Source organism: Solea senegalensis, unplaced genomic scaffold (assembly GCF_019176455.1).
Source record: "Solea senegalensis isolate Sse05_10M unplaced genomic scaffold, IFAPA_SoseM_1 scf7180000016105, whole genome shotgun sequence".
In the NCBI taxonomy this organism is placed as follows: Eukaryota; Metazoa; Chordata; class Actinopteri; order Pleuronectiformes; family Soleidae; genus Solea; species Solea senegalensis.
The window spans coordinates 68,243-85,613 of NW_025321593.1; the positions used below are offsets into that span (position 1 = coordinate 68,243).

Here is a 17,371-nt window from a genome sequence, read left to right on the forward strand (position 1 = left end):
CACACTTGTTGTACATGTTTCTTCCAGCAGAGGGCATCATTAAGACTTCTGCTGTTGATTGATTTTGACTTGATTTATTGGTGAGTGATCAGACTGCTGATTCTGATGTCTCTCTACCCCTCGCTCTCTCTACTCCATTTAATCAGCATCACACACACACACACACACACACACACACACACACACACACACACACACACACACACACACACACACATGACACACACACACATTATTGGAAGAGAGGAAAACTTCCATGAAACGGTGTGTGAAAAAAGCTGAGTGTCATCGTTTGGGGGCAGAGGATTGAAAACAGACGCTGCTGCCCTCTCAGTTTCTCCCTCTCTCTCTCTCTCTCTCTCTCTCAGTTTCTCCCTCTCTCTCGCAGTCTGTTTCCATTTGTCTGGAATGAGATGAAGAGGAGAAAAGGAGGGAAGAAGAAGAAAAACAGGAGGAAGAGGAGTGAAGAAGAAGAAAAACAGGAGGAAGAGGAGTGAAGAAGAAGAAAAACAGGAGGAAGAGGAGTGTAGGTGAAGAGGAGCCACAGAAGGTCTGAAAAACATTTTTCTTTTTACTTTGTTTCCGTAGCAACAGATTCTGATTTGATTCTGCTGAGTCGCCAAGACAAACTATGACATAACACACGCAGTACTACACTTACTTACTAACAGTACTAACACAGTACACACAGTACACACTTACTTACTAACAGTACTAACACAGTACACACAGTACACACTTACTTACTAACAGTACTAACACAGTACACACAGTACACACTTACCAACTAACAGTACTAACACCGTGAATTTGTGTAGCGCTGTCTTTCTCTGTGTTGTACTGTTTTAGTACTCTGAAGTACTGTGTGTAGTACTCTGCAGTACTGTGTGTAGTACTGTGTAGTACTGTGTAGTACTCTGTGTAGTACTCTGTGTGTAGTACTCTGCAGTACTGTGTAATACTGTTTGTAGTACTCTGCAGTATTGTGTGTAGTACTCTGCACTGCAGTACTGTGTGTAGTACTCTGCACTGCAGTACTGTGTGTAGTACTGTGTGTAGTACCGTGTTACTACTCTGTGTAAAAGTGACTTTGATGTTTTGATGTCTAAAGGTGACTGACTTCTGTCTGTCTGTCCGTGATTGACAGCTGTCACTCGTTTGATGCGAGCCAATCAGGAGAGACAGTCTTCATCATGGAGGAGTGAGACACAGGTGACATCATCAGTGACATCACTGCTGTGCTGTGATTGGCCGAGGCCTTGCCCACAGGAAATAGCTGCTGCTGCGGTGGAAGCAGCGACAGCTGTGATTGGACAAAGACCACAGTCACTGTGAGTGTGTGTGTGTGTGTGTCCATGTCTGTTTGACACATTAGGACACACACACACACACACGCACACACACGCACACACACACACACACATGCTCAGAGATTATGCTTCAGTCTCTATTTCAGTTCATAGTAAGCTCTGAGCGTGTGTGTGTGTGTGCTAAAGTCTGAAAGTACTCCAGTAAAGTACAAGTATTTCAAAGCTACTTAGTTCAGGAAAAGTACTTTGTTTCATTTTTTATTTTTTTATTTTATTTATTTTTATATTTTGTTATTGCCAGAAACAAGATGGCGTCAACCAGAGACCAACCAGGAAGTTTGAACCCACGGCACTTCCTGTTCCTGTTAGGTAAGTGCCAAGCAAGCTACCTATCTGTCTGTCTGTCTTTCTGTCTGCAGCTGTGTTCAGGTACCTGTCTGTCTGTCTGTCTGCAGCTGTGTTCAGGTACCTGTCTGTCTGTCTGCAGGTCTGTTCCTTGTTTGTCCTGAAGGGGGCGTCAGCCTAGAGCTGCTGCCATCGGCCTCACAAGTTCTACATCACCCAAACACAAACTTCACTGTGGTCAGTACCTGTCTGTCTCTCTTCGGTTTACCTGTCTGTCTTTCTCAGGTGAATCTGTCTGTCTCTCAGCTGTACCTGTCTGTCTCTCTCAGGTGTGTTCGGGCTGGAGTCAGGTGACTTGGCGTTTACCTCGTGACTCACTGTTAGATGGCGTCCTGGTGGAGAGGCGGGGCTCCAGCAGCATCCTGCAGCTTGTTAACGCCACCTGGAGGAATTCTGGGAGATACACCTGTGAGGAGGCGTCGTCCAATCAGAGCAGAGACATCGATGTCTTCATACCAGGACAAGGTGACAGGGTTAATCGTCCAGTTATTGACCTGTACTTACCATGTCTGTCTGACCTGTGACACATGTGAGGTCACCTGACTCCTCCCACAGGTCCAGAGGAATGGTTTGTCCCACTGGGTCCAGGTGTGGTGATGAAGGAGGCGGAGGAAGATACCATTCCCTGCGTGGTGTCTGACCCGCAGCTCAACGTCTCGCTGTTCCAACGTCAAGGCAGGACGGCCGTTACCACGACAACGTACGATCCGGCCCGCGGCTTCACGGGGCGTCTGAACGACACGTCGTACGTGTGCGTAGCTGCCCGCGGCGACGAGCAGAGGGAGTCGCAGGTGTACTATGTCTTCAGCATCATAGGTGAGTTCATCTGATTACAACACCACTCTAATGTGATTACACTGAACATCATCCAGTAATAAGATCGAATCTCCCCTCACCAGTCTGTCTGTCTCTCAGTTCCTCAGGTGATACAGGTGGTCCTGTCTGTCTCCAGTGTCGTGTTGAAACAGGGTGAAGTTCTCACAGTCAACTGTTCAGTCACTGACACAGACATGGTTTATTTCACCTGGGAATTTCCCCGCAGACAGGTACCTGTCCGTTTGTGTCTGTATCCGTACCTGTCTGTCTGTATGTACCTGTATCTGTAATAGGGCTGCGCGATATTGGAAAAAGCTTTTATATTTTGCGATGCATGTTGTGATATTAAGAAATACAAAAATTCCATCATTGAACAGCTGTATTTGCAAAGAATTGAGTTGATTCACCAATGACCGGGTTTTAGGGTTTAGGGTTTAGGGTTTTGAGGTTTAGGGTTGTGAGGTTAAGGGTTTTAGGGAGAAAACCACACCCACACACACACACACACACACACACACAGCTCCTTCTTGTCTGAAGCAAAACAAAAGTTGACATGTTCTAAAAAAAGAGAAAACTGTCGCACATGCACCCACCACGTTGACCATGATCAAACGATACATTATGCAGCCCTAGTCTGTAACTGTCTGTCTGTTTGTCTGTGTCTGCACCTGTCTGTCTGTTTGTCTGTATCTGTGTCTGCACCTGTACCTGTCTGTCTGAACTTAACACTGTCATATTTCAGGAAGTGGAGCCACTCACAGACTTCCTGCCCAACAAGATTCTCTCCTTCATCAACATCTCCACGGCAACAGTGGCCGACTCAGGTAGACCAACAACAGTTTATCTGTTTATCATGGTATTCCATTGGTTTACTGTTGGTTTACCGTTGGTTTACCGTTGGTTTACCACTGGTTTACCGTTGGTTTACCGTTGGTTTACAGTTGTTTTACCGCTGGTTTACCGTTGGTTTACAGTTGGCTGGTTTACAGTTGTTTTACGCTGGTTTTACCGTTGGTTTACAGTTGTTTTACGGCTGGTTTACGTTGGTTTACGTTGGTTTACAGTTGTTTTACCACTGGTTTACCGTTGGTTTACCGTTGGTTTACAGTTGTTTTACCGCTGGTTTACCGTTGGTTTACAGTTGTTTTACCACTGGTTTACCGTTGGTTTACAGTTGTTTTACCACTGGTTTACCGCTGGTTTAGCGCTGGTTTAGCGCTGGTTTAGCGCAGGCTGCGGAGTCCTGCCTGCAGGACCCAGAGGAGAGCGAACTCTTTGAATTCCCTGGACTCTCGTTGCTGAGCTTTGATTCACAGCCTCAGTGTTATGATGTACATATGTACAGTCTGGTGACGTCAGTGAGTCACAGGCCAATGCACTTATTGAAATCAAAGGATTTGCAACTAAATATTAAGTCTTATTCACTTTAATCCTTTTTAGGTCTTAATCTGTTCACATACTTTTGCTCACATGAAAACAGAAGTGTTATCTTCTATGTTGTGTATCAGATCAAATGTAAATACCTGGAAATAAAAGCTGAAATGTTTTCAGTCTATGGCAAAAATAAAGGAATTTGTCTCACTGTTCCAATAATATAGGAGAACACTGTACACGTGTGTGTTGTGTACTCAAACTGTGGATCGTTTGGATCAATACTGGATCAATAATGGAGTGTTTTCTGTAGGCACATATGTGTGTAACGTTCAGGAGACAACGCAAGGAAGAAGAGTGACGAAGAACGTCACAGTGACAGTTCTGGGTCAGTGCACACACACGCGCACACACACACACACACACACACACGCACACATGCACTAACTCTCTCCCTCTCTCTGATAGAGCGAGGTTACGTTTACCTGTGGCCGTCAGGTGACACTAACGTGTCGTTGGTCCTTCATCACACGGTCGAATTCAGCGTGGAGATCGACGCCCACCCCGCCCCCACCGTCGTTTGGACCAGAGACAACCGGACTGTTGCCATGGAAACCTCCTCTGTTACCACCACTCACCTCACAGGCAGCAGGTCTGAGTCTCTTAATTGATTGGTTTGTTGATTGATTGATTGATTGATTGATTGATTGATTGATTGATTGATTGATTGATTGATTGGCAGGTATTTTAGCAAGCTGATGCTGGTTCATGTCCAAATGGATCAGACAGGAAGTTATGTGGCAACTGTTTCCAATGACGACGACATTGCAGAGGTCGTTTTCAAACTGGAGGTCAAAGGTTAGACAGAGAGAGACAAGTGTTTAGTGTGCGTGTGCATGTGTGCTTACCTGTGTGTGTGTGTTTGTGTGCAGCGCCCCCTAGGATCACATCTCTGTCAGAGTTTGGCAGTGCTGCCATTTTGTGTGTCAGTGAGGGAGCTCCGCCCCCTACCGTTACCTGGTACACATGTCACAGCTCGCACAGGTAACAACACACACACACACACACACACATGCACAGGTGTTGCCATAGTAACAGGGTCGTCTGCAGGTGCAGTAATGTGACAGGCGGCTGGACGAGCCAATCAGCAACCTCGGAGAACATCACTGAGATGACGGAGAAAGGTGTCGCCCAGGTAACTAGTGATGTCACCAGATGGGAGGAGAGATGTCATGTTGAGTGTGTGTTTGTGTGTAAACTATACACAGTGAGGACATTTTGGGAGAGTGAGCTCAGGGTTCAAACCTTGTCACAGAGTAGATTTTCTTGTGGTACGTCACTAAAATGGGCCCACCCCACAGTTTGAGAAAGGCTGAGTCAGGGGCTAGACAATGTTTATGAGGGTCCTCACTACAGATGCTGTGCAAACGTGTGTGTATGTGTGTGTGCGTGCAGGTACACAGTGTGATGTCACTCCTCGGTCTCAGCTCGGTGACGTTTGTTCGATGTGAAGTCAAAAACCTCGCCGGACGAAGAGTACGAGACCTGCGAGTACTGACCACATGTATGTACAAGTACTGTAGTACTACTGCAATACTACTGTAGTACTACTGTTGACGTAATATAATCATACACTCTCTCTCTTTGTGTGTCTGTCTCTCTCCCTCTGCACTGCATGCTGGGAGTTTGGTGGTGTGTGTTGTCATGATCTCGACCTTGGAAAGCAAAAGTGGAGTTGAAGATTTAACCCCGCCCCCAGCGTAATGTCCTGCAGGTGTGCCGAGGGGAGCACAGTGTTGTGGTTGTAGCCATTGTAGCACGTTAGCTCCTCCCGTTAACCCAAAGCTGCTGCCAACTCATAGTAACCATAACAACTGCTCACTTGGGTGACACATGACCAAACTCGAGCCCCCTCCCACCTCTGAAATGACCGGTGTGGACTGTGACTTTTGTGTGTAGATCACGCTGACGTCGTGTAACAGAAACGGTCTACAGTGGGAGCTTTTATTCTGAAAAGATTTATTTTCCTACTTCCTCTCCTGCTCGTGCATCCGCCTGAAATAGAAGTGCTGCGTGCTGTGGTGAGGGCAGAGGAGGAGGAGGAGGAGGACGGTCATGACGATGAAGATCCAGCTAATATGAAAATGAAAGTTCAGGTGTTTAGTGAGAGAAGAACTCTGACTACAAAATACTTTACACTAAACTAGTGCTGTCAAAAGATTCAAATATTTAATGATTAATCGCATTAATGTCACATTTGTATCTATTCTAAATGTCCCTTGATTTCTGTTTGTCCCATTATTTTTTCTCACTTTAATGTTCTTATCAACATAGAAAAGTGGATGTGCTTGCTTTATTGAGACAATATCTCTGTCACCTGCATACTTGGACTTATTCCTCTTATTGTGAGAGCTGCACCGTAATAAGAGAGGCTGTGTATCACCTGCAGTGTGTGAATAAAGAGAGTAACAAGCTAAACCGAGCTAAAGGAGCTAGCGGTCTTTGGTGGTCTCCTTACTACGGTTGGTGGTCTGCCAGCTTGGTTGGTAACACTGCTTGACTTTGATGTTGAGAGTGCGTGGACAAATGATCCAGACAGCGTTGGAGACGGAGACGCGCACAGCGCTCGCTGTCCACTCAGAACTCAGCGTTACACATTAAAAACTAACGTTGGACTGTTTCATGTCATCAGCAAAGGTGATGATCAGTGGATCAGTTTTAAATAAGAACTGGGACCATGTGCTGGAGAAGATAGAAGGTAGGCTCAGGAGGTGGAGCCTGTCCTACAGAGGGAGGGCACTTATCATGAACCACCTGGTGTCTGCCTCCCTTTGGCACAGACTGGCCTGTGTGGACCCTTCTAACCTGCTTTCAAAAATGCCACCAGCTTCACTGGATCCCCCAGCTGTCCTCTACCGTTCTAAAGAGGAGGGAGGGCAAGGACTTGTCCACCTTGACAGCAGAGGAGCTGCCTTCCGGCTCCAGCTCATTCAGCGACTGCTGTATGGCCCCAAGGACCTGGTTTGGAGACCGCTGGCCCACGTGATTCGCCAGCGGTTTGCTGGCCTGGGTCTAAAAGACCCTCTGTTCTTCATGGACCTCAGCACTGCAGACCTCTGTACCTTACCACCATTCTACCGGGGAGCCTTCACTGTGTGGAAGCTGATGGCGAGGAGGTGGCTGCTTGAGGAGCTTGTGGTTTATGGAGGTAAACTCAGCTTCTGTCAGGCCAGGGTCACGACTCTGGGGGTCTGTTGTTCACCTGGCTGGAGCTAGACCTGGCAGCTGGTGTGGGGATCCAGTCTGTAAGGAGCATAGGCAGACTGCTGGGGCACTGAGAGGCTGTCTCCTACTCCCACGGTTTTATTGCCCCCCTGCACTGACGGTCTGTTTTTTTAAAGACTGCACTGTTTTTAGAAGAGTTCTCAGTGCACTAGGAGAAGAGTTCTCAGGTTTTATCTTGGGTTTGAAGTAAACTTTTAAACTTCATACTGGGACAGGCCAAGATGGCCGTCTATATGAGCAGGGAAAGGGGACACGTTGGACAAAGACGTGAGCTTGTTGTTCACCAGGGTCCTCATAGATTTGAAATACTACAGTCACAAGGACATGGAGCAGTTTATTAAGACCTGGACTCACCCTGGTCTCGTCTCAACGTCTCTCTGACGCCGTCTGCGGCAGCTAATCTGTGTGTTTTATTGATTGATTTATTGATTTTAACTTTGTTTTTAATCTGTGCTTTTAAATCATTTTTTGATCAAAATGTGATTTTTCCTAATAGTTCAAATAAAATCTGTCTCTCTCTCTCGCTCTGTCTGCACCTGTCTCACAGCTCTCCTGTCTCAGGTGGCGGTGATGTCCTCAGTCCTGGTCTTGGTCATCATCGCTGTCTTCTTCCTCATTGTCCTCATCGTCCTCTGGAGAAAGGTCAGTGTCAACAAACTGTCAGTGGTTACCATCTATCAGCAACAGTGACATCACTTCCTGTCATCTCTTCCTGTTTCGCAGAAGCCTCGTTATGAAGTTCGCTGGAAAGTGATGGAGTCTGTGAGTTCTGACGGACAGCAGTGCACCTACGTCGACCCCGCCCACCTGCCTTATGACTCCGCCTGGGAAATACCACGAGACAGCTTAGTACTAGGTAATACCACAAGAAGTACTCATTAAAAGCCACCGGAATGCAGTACAATGTAATACTACAAGGATGCAGTATTAGGTAATAGCATGGGACAACGTAGTACTAGGCAGTACCATGAGAATGCAGTACTATGTCATACCACCAGAATGCACTACTGGGTAATACCACAACAATGAAGTTCTCAGTTATAACACAAAAATGCAGTACTTTGTAGTACCATGAGCATTAAGCACTCAGTAAAAACCACAAGACAGCTTAGTACTAGGTAATTCTTCATGAATGCAGTACTGAGTAATACCACCAGAACTATTTAATACCACAACAATACAGTACTATAATGGTTAATATCACAAGAGTGAAGTACTCGGTAAGAACCAGGAGACATTGTAGTACCAGGTAATACCACAAGAATACAGTACTTGGTAATTCTACGAGAATGCAGTACTACATAGTACTACAAGAATGCAATGCTGGGTAATATCACAAGAATGTAAATGTAAAAAAAACACACCATAGTGCACACGCACACACACACACACACCACTGCGCATCGATATTAGCACCACATGTTCCGTAAAGTCAGTCAGCAAACGCACTTTCACAAACCACTATATGACACAAAAACAAGGTTCCACATAAGCATAGGCGTCAGCTACACGGGGAACTATTTCTGATCAACACTTTTGTCCTCACCACTTGTAAAACATGTTATAAATTCATCATTAACACTCCAACTACTGTAAATGATGAACCTCTTCCTCTTGAAATCATTTCCTTCTTTTCTCCAAACGATCGTCGTGAAAAGATCAGACACATGATGGATCAGTGGTGTTAATGCAGTGATCACAGTTTACTTCAAAACCCGCCAAAGGTTCAAACGTCGTTGATGACATCACTGGGGGCGTTCTGTCACTATGATATCACATTTTGATTGGCTGACGACACACGTCAGTCAAAGTTAGAACCAAATAGGAAATGGCAGCAATACGACTAGAGCAGGTCCACGGAGCTGTGATGCGTTTAATGACATCCAGGAAAATCCAGCTCAGCTTCACAAAAAAATAACCATATTCTTTCTGGAAATAGAATCATAACATACTGAAAAAGTCATTGCATTCAGACACGTTCAGACACACATTCATTTGATTATTTAAAAAATAACAATAATAATAATGTATAAAAAATATACTTTTTTATACCACCACTGGGTAATACCACTAGAATGCAGCAATAGTTAATTCTAATGTCACAATATCACAGCTTAGTACCAGGTAATACCACAAGAATGCAGTACTATGTACTATCACAAAGTGGTACCAGGTAACATGATCAATATTTTGATTAATAATTGTCCCTCTGCCCACCTGTCTGTCTCTCTGCAGGTCAAGTGTTGGGTTCAGGTGCGTTTGGTCGTGTTGTTGAAGCACACGTCTCTGGACTGAATCACTCTGATTCTACCACGAAAGTCGCTGTGAAGATGGTGAAACGTGTGTACCTGTCTGTCTGCCTGCACCTCTCTGTCTGACTTGTTATTATTTATAAATATCATTCCCTCTATCTATCTGTGTGTGTGTGTGTGTGTGTGTTTTCAGGGAACAGTGGGTCAGTCCAGTCTCTGATGTCAGAGCTGAAGGTTTTGGTTCATCTTGGTCCTCATCTGAACGTGGTCAACTTGCTTGGAGCCTGTACCGGCCCACCAGGTAAATCATTAACCTAACTAACTCATAACTAACCAAGATCAACCCTAAACTAATCCTGATTTAAGATGAAACTAATTCTAACTTTATCCCACAGTAAACCTGACTGTAGCGACAGTTTTCCTATAAAAGGTCGCTAAGAGGCTTAGGTGGGCTCCAGGCAGTTACGCGTCATTCAAATGAATCCAAGTCCAGTGATGTTTATTGTTTGACGATTTATTCTTGGTTATTTGACGATTTGACGGTAAACAGAAAATATAAATCAGGAACGCCACTAACCCCCTTTCTCTCTTACCCCCCGCCGATCCGAGTGCCCAGGTGTATAGATTAAACCACACCCATGTGTCAATCAAAAAACGGAAGTGACATGACCAAAAAACAGTATGAGTGACCTTTCAAAATAAACAATAAACAAACAGACCAAATATGCATTTTGGCCCCTACAATTCCGGCCCCTAATTATTATGTTTCAAATAATAATTACAATTTCGACATAATCAACATAGTATATAAATATATTTTCTTGATCTTCTTTCTTCATTATTTGTAATCCAATATACGTTCTCTAAGGAAAGAGTGATTAGTCAAAGTCAAGTGTTCAGGAACAAAGTCAAGGGGTCAAAAGTCAGTTTGGGTCAGTCAATGATCCTCTGCCTCCAATAGTAGGCAGACTTTGTTGATGGGCCTGGTCAGAAATCCGGTCTTTGACTTGATCCGAAGCTGACGTACAAGTCCCTTTTTGTCCATAATGGTCTCCACAATCCTTCCAGTCAACCAGGAGTTGCGAGGCGCAGAATCATCCACAATGACGACGATGTCTCCTGGTGTGAAGTTGCGTCTTATGTTGGACCATTTCTGTCGTTCTTGTAGTTGGGGAAGATATTCCTTAATCCACCTTTTCCAAAATAAGTCAGACATATATTGAACTTGCCTCCATCTGCGGCGAGCATATAGGTCTTCCTTCTGAAACTGTCCTGGTGGCAGGGATGGCGTAGTTTTGAGAAGCAGAAGGTGATTTGGTGTGAGTGCTTCAAGGTCGTTGGGATCTGTAGAAGCCTTTGTGATTGGACGACTGTTGAGAATAGCTTCAGCTTCACATAGGACTGTGTGGAGTCCCTCCTCATCTAGACTTTGCACATTTAGTGTTGAGTTGAGAACCTTCCGCACTGATCTGATTAATCTTTCCCACACACCTCCATGGTGTGAGCCAGCAGGGGGATTGAATATCCAGTTTATTCCCCTTTGAAGCAGTATGTTATGGATCTGACCTTGATTCCATCCTTCAATAGCTTCCTTCAACTCGCGCTGTGCTCCCACAAAATTGGTTCCATTGTCTGATCGTAGTTCTTTTACTTGGCCTCGTCTGGCTATGAAGCGCCGAAGGGCATGGATGAAAGAGTCTGTGTCAAGCGATGAGGCCATTTCAAGGTGAATTGCTCTTGTAGCCAAACAGGTGAAAATAACACCATATCGCTTCACGACACTTCTGCCACGCTTCACTCCAAAGGGTCCAAAGTAATCGACTCCAACGTTTGTGAATGGTGGTTCATCTGGAGAGACTCTATCCAGGGGTAGATCAGCCATATGCTGTTGTCCAGGAGTAGCAGTTATACGCCGACAAACAACACATTTAGACAGGCTTTTCCTGATCAATACTGTGGCACCAGGAATCCAATATTTCTGACGCAGTCTGGATAACATATGGTTGCGACCACCATGTCCCACCTCTCCATGAATATGTCGTAGAATGAGGTCAGCAATGTGAAAGTCTTTGGCCAGAATGACAGGATGTTTCATTTCTTCTGGCATTGCTGCTCTGCTTAGGCGACCACCAACTCTTAACACATCTTTGTCCAGAATGGGGTTGAGTTTATGAATGTGGCTTGTCCTTTTAACATTCATTCCTTTTTTCAGATTTGAGATTTCATCTCCAAATCTCTTCTTTTGGCAGAAGCGGATTATCTCAATCTCTGCGTTCTCCAATTCACCGATTGTGAGACGGATTTCATGGGTGTCAAGATTTCCTTGCAACGAGAGAACACCACTTGCTGTTTTCCTCTTCCTGATTCGTTGCAGAAGCAGTCCTTTGATTCGGAGCATCCATGCTACTGCCCTTTTCAACTGATTCCAGGATGAGAAGTAATGGATGAAGTTGGTTGTTGGATCCACTACTTCAGGTTTTATTTGAGCAGCATTTACAGTTATGCTCTTGACTTCAGAGTCCTTTGGTGAAATTGCATCCCATCCATCAGGGTTCTGAGGCCACTCTTCCTGAGGACCAAGAAGAAACGGAGGTCCGTACACCCACATTTCCTTCTTTAGGAAAGCTTGGACTTTCAGACCTCTGGAAGCCATGTCTGCTGGATTGTCATTTGTGTTGACGTACCTCCACTGATGTTCATCTGAGGCTTTGGCAATTTCAGTCACTCTGTTAGCCACGAATGTTCGAAATCGTGTGGTCCTGTTCTTTATGTACTTGAGCACAGAGGTGCTATCAGTCCAAAATGTAGATTCTGCTAGTTCCATCTGCAGCTCTTTTCTCAATAATGTGTCCATTCTGCTCGCCATGGTAGCAGCAGTCAACTCCATGCGAGGGATAGTGACTGGCTTCAAAGGAGCAACTCTGGCCTTTCCCATCACAAATGCACAATGCGTTTGTCCATGGTTGTCATGCAGTAACAAATAACTCACAGTTCCATAACCATCCTGACATGCATCAGCAAAATGGTGTAGCTGGGCAGATGTTACCTCTCCGAAGTTTGTAGGTTTGAAGCATCTGTTGACTTTGAAGTTTTCCAGGTTATGGAGTTCCTGAATCCAGCTCATCCATTCTTGCACAATAGGGTCTGGTATCACATCATCCCAACCAGTCTTTTCCCGACACAATTCCTGCAGGATCCTTTTTGCAGTCAGGACTACTGGTGCCAACATGCCAAGGGGATCATATACAGAACTGACAGTCGACAAAATCCCTCGTCTTGTGAGTGGTCTGTCTTTGAGGATGATTTTGAACTTGAAGACGTCAGACTGAACACACCATTGTACACCTAACATCCTCTCAACAGGTAGTTTGTCATGGTCCAAATCCAGATCCTTCATTTCTTTTGCTCTTTCCGTTTCAGGTATGGCAGCCAATACATGACGACTATTGCTTATCCACTTGGTGAGTACAAAGCCTCCCTTGAAGCAAATGGCTTTTAACTCGTGAAAGAGAGCTATTGCGTCCTCTTCTGAAGCTGCTGAAGCGAGGCAGTCATCCACATAAAAGTTGTTCAAGATGGTGTTGATAGCTTGTGGGCTGAACTGACCAGTGTTGTCTTCAGCACATTTCCTCAGGGCAAAATTTGCACAACTTGGAGATGATGTTGCTCCAAATAAATGCACCGTCATTCTGTATTCCACCATGTTCTGACTGTAATCTCCATCAGGCCACCAGACGAACCGTAGCAGGTCCCTATCTTCATTTGGTACTTGCACTTGGAGGAACATTGCTTCGATATCCGCAGCGATGATAACAGGTTCTTTACGGAATCTAGCTATGACTCCAATCAAGGTGCTGGTGAGGTCTGGTCCCTGTAAGAGCTGAGAGTTCAGTGAAACTCCTCGATATGTTGCTCCACAGTCGAACACCACTCGAAGTTTTTTCTTTTGTGGATGCAAAACTCCAAAGTGTGGTAGATACCATTTTCTGCCATCACTACGTTCCAAGATTCCTTCTGGTACTTTCTCCGCATAGCCCTTGGATATCATGTCAGACATGAAGTTGGTGTACTCCAAGTGATAGCATGGATCTCTCTGGAAACGCCTTTTTAAGTTTAGTGCCCTCTGTTCAGCGCAGTTCTTATTGTCAGGCAAGCAGATTTCCCTGTCCTTCAATGGTAAACCAAAGCAGTAATGTCCATTAACTAGCTTTGCAGATGTTGATACCAAATCCAAGAACTGCTGATCTTCTTTTGAAGGCTCTTGGTCATCTTTGACACACTCAGGAAAGTCAATCTTGAACTGCTGCTCCCACTGCTCATCAAGTGCAACAACTGATATCCTGTTAACCCTGATCTCTGACTGCTCCTGAGCATAATCATCTTTTCCTCCCAGAGGTCCGTTAACTGTCCAGCCGAGCATTGTTTCGACGGCATACGGTCCATCTCCCACACTCCGGATGACTTGAAGTGGTTCCAGAGCCTTTGGTACATCGGAGCCAATCAACAACTCAATCTCACAGTCCAGTTCAGGTAAGTGAATATTCTTCAAATGATGCCACTGATTGATGTCATTTTGATGTGGGATGTTTCCTTTATGCACAGGCATGGTCTTCTGAGTGTACACACATGGGAGATCACAGAAATCAGTGCCATGAAGTCCTGTAACCTCTAGGCCTGAAACAATGCTGGTTTCAACGACCTTGTTTTGACCCATTGTTCTCAGAAGAATATTAGATTTTCTTCCCTGGAGATTTAGCTTAGTCATTAGCCCCAATGTGCAAAATGACGCAGTGCTTCCCGGGTCAAGGAATGCATATGTATGCACTGTTGTGTTCCCCTTCTTGGCCTTTACTTTCACAGGCACTATTGAGAGTTTGCAATTGTCTTCACCGGCCCCAGTAAGACCACTTGTCTGTACCGAGGCTATGGCTCTGATGTCAGCTTCTTCTTTTGTTTGAGCTTGATGTTTGTCCATTTCAAATCTCCTTTGGTGGATATGCAGCATCTGAGGATGCTTCAAATTGCATATGTTGCAGCTGAGTCGCTTCCTGCAGTCCTTGCTCATGTGTCCTATCTGCAAACAACCAAAGCAGGCTCCATTTTCTTTAAGGAAAGTGATTTTCTCATGATGTGCTTTCTTTTCCAATAGGAAACACACCTCCAAAGCATGTCCACCTCCACAGAACAAACACCTTTTTACAGCCGGCCAACTCTCCATTTTCCTCGGTCCATTTCCATTTTTCTCATGTGCAACTGTCACAGTGGTTGCAAATGTACTTCCTTTGATTCTTGGATGAGGTGGTTTTGACATAAAACTTCTTCCATCCTTGCTTGGTGTTGGAGTGTCTCTGATGTCTCCAAATACTGGATCAGTTGCAATCCTCACCTGTTTTTCAAGGTAATTGACCAGATCCCTGAAGGTAGCCCTTTGTTTGTACCTTTCCTGAAAATCACATGCCACAGATCTCCATTTATCCCTCAGTCGATATGGCAGCTTCTTAATTATAATTAGCAGGTTAGCTGACATGTTGAGCTCTTGCATGTTGTTGAGATCTTCCATGGCATTGCAACATCCTCTTAGAAACAGAGTGTATGCTTGTAGTGTTTTTGTGTCATCTGGTTTAATTGACGCCCATGAAAGAGCCTTCTCCATGTAGGCTGTAGCAATTTTATGCTCGTTGCCAAAGTGCTCCTGCAGTAAAGATTTTGCCTTCCTGAATCCTCTGTCTGCTGTCATATGAAGGCAGCTCCTCACCATTTCTCTTGGTTGTGCTTCTGTATATTGTTCCAGATAATAAAGACAATCTGTGGGGTTTGGGTTCTTGCTTTCAATGTTGTGTTCAAAGGATTTTATGAATGTTTGAAATTGAAGTGGGTCACCATAAAAACGACAAATCTCCTTCTTGGGCATTAAAGAGAGAGACTGTTGTTGGACCATTAATGCAGTGATGTCATTTTGCTTTTCCATGATGCTAAGCATGTTACTCTGTTCACCATTGTTAGGAGCAGGCAATGTGGCTGGTATTGTAACATGTGCATCCATAGTTAATGTATTTGACTGAACTGTCACTGGCACTGTGGGGAGAGATTGGGTTTGAGTACTGTCTCCGTCAGCAGTGGCAGTCATTTGTATTTTCTTTTCATGTTGTTTTTTCTCCATATACGAGTTCATACCATCCGACACTCTTGATCTGTGGCTGCACACACCAGATCTACTTGAGGCTCCAAGAATCTTCATTTTTGCCATTGTAGCAGCAAGGTTTCCATCCAGCTCCAGTTGCTCTTTTTTCCTCCTTAGCTGCTCCTCTTGTGCTTCTATGGCATGTTTATCTTTTAGCATTTGTTGTTTTACAATAAGAGCAGCCATTTCAGCCTCAGCCTTGATGCATGCAGATGAGGTGGTGGAAAATCTTGAGCATGAAGAATGTGATTTGTGACTCCTGTTGGTAACATTTGACACACTGTCACTTGGTTTAATTCCATCCTGCATGTCAGATATTGCTTTATTCTGTTGAGAAGGAATGGCAGTTGGAACATCAGAGTGTGGTATATCTTCCTTTAATTCAACAGGTGCAACAGGTGCCTCTTCTTCAGGTGGAATGGGAGAGTTGACTGATTGTGCAGCAAACACATCTGCAGTCACATTTCTTGCTTGCTGAAAGTGTCTTTCAGTCTCAGAGAGCCATGTTTTTACATCATCAGTGAAGTCTGTGTTGTGTTTTATTATGCGTCCAAACCACTCATTTTGTGTTACCTTTTCCTCTTTGGGAAGTAAAACAATCACTGACTCATGTGCTGCCTTTGCATTTTCATCCAGTTGTTTGAGTTCATTCAGTTTGAATTGCACTTTCTTTGCATTTTCATCATTTTTCATGAGCTCTTTAATTTCGCGTGAGAGTGCTTTCATTTTTGTCACATTAGATTGACGTTGCTTTTGAAGAGTTTCCATTTTGCAAGCCAGCGCTTTGGCTGTAAGCTCGACCGTTCTCTTCTCCGTATTTTCCATTTAATTTGCGTCACTCATTATGTGAACTTTCAACGTGCACAATTCACCAAAGCACTGAGCAACAGACACAATGCAATTTTCAACACAACAGCACAGCACGGCGGCCACTGCTCACCACACAGTCAAATCAGCCCAAACAATTGCCGATCGCGACAAACGAAGCACGCGCAACACAAGCCCAAACAAACAGTCCCCAATGGACAAAACGGCAGCCTCTCCAAACTGTGTTCAACTTCAAACAAATACACAGGAGGATCAACCAACATACCGTTTCCGATGGCTGTGATGCGCTACTGTGACTTATGTCTCTGATCCAAGGCATCCGCGGAAAAGAGTCCAATGTGTTGCATAGTTCGTTCAGTGCAAAACATCGAGATCCAAGCGGTAAAAGCAACGTTGAATTCCGTCCATGCCGTGGTGTTTTATGGATTGAATTTTCTGTTTACTAATTGTAGCGACAGTTCTCCTATAAAAGGTCGCTAAGAGGCTTAGGTGGGCTCCAGGCAGTTACGCGTCATTCAAATGAATCCAAGTCCAGTGATGTTTATTGTTTGACGATTTATTCTTGGTTATTTGACGATTTGACGGTAAACAGAAAATATAAATCAGGAACGCCACTAACCCCCTTTCTCTCTTACCCACCGCCGATCCGAGTGCCCAGGTGTATAGATTAAACCACACCCATGTGTCAATCAAAAACGGAAGTTACATGACCAAAAAACAGTATGAGTGACCTTTCAAATAAACAATAAACAAACAGACCAAATATGCATTTTGGCCCCTACACTGACTTAATCCTCAACTAATCCAAATTTAATCATCAACAATCAAAAACATCTAAACCCAATCCCAAACTAATCCAAATGTAATCCCGAACTAATCTTGATGTAGGTGATCTGAAACTAATCCCAATTTAATCGTCAACA

At 44.5% G+C, this 17,371-nt stretch overlaps 1 protein-coding gene across 1 annotated transcript; it reads left to right on the forward strand.

Annotated features, from left to right (window-relative positions):
- The first annotated feature begins 466 nt into the window (after positions 1–466).
- On the forward strand, positions 467–9,757 carry LOC122762812 (platelet-derived growth factor receptor beta-like). The gene is made up of 18 exons (XM_044017981.1): positions 467–550; positions 1,148–1,212; positions 1,612–1,679; positions 1,798–1,892; positions 1,985–2,180; positions 2,271–2,531; positions 2,631–2,761; positions 3,274–3,355; positions 4,216–4,290; positions 4,371–4,554; positions 4,645–4,760; positions 4,835–4,946; positions 5,013–5,097; positions 5,358–5,466; positions 7,735–7,829; positions 7,911–8,043; positions 9,423–9,527; positions 9,633–9,757. The coding sequence occupies exons 3-18, from the start codon at positions 1,619–1,621 to the stop codon at positions 9,755–9,757; spliced, it is 1,965 nt and encodes a 654-aa protein (XP_043873916.1). The 5' UTR covers positions 467–550; positions 1,148–1,212; positions 1,612–1,618.
- The last annotated feature ends 7,614 nt before the right edge of the window (positions 9,758–17,371 follow it).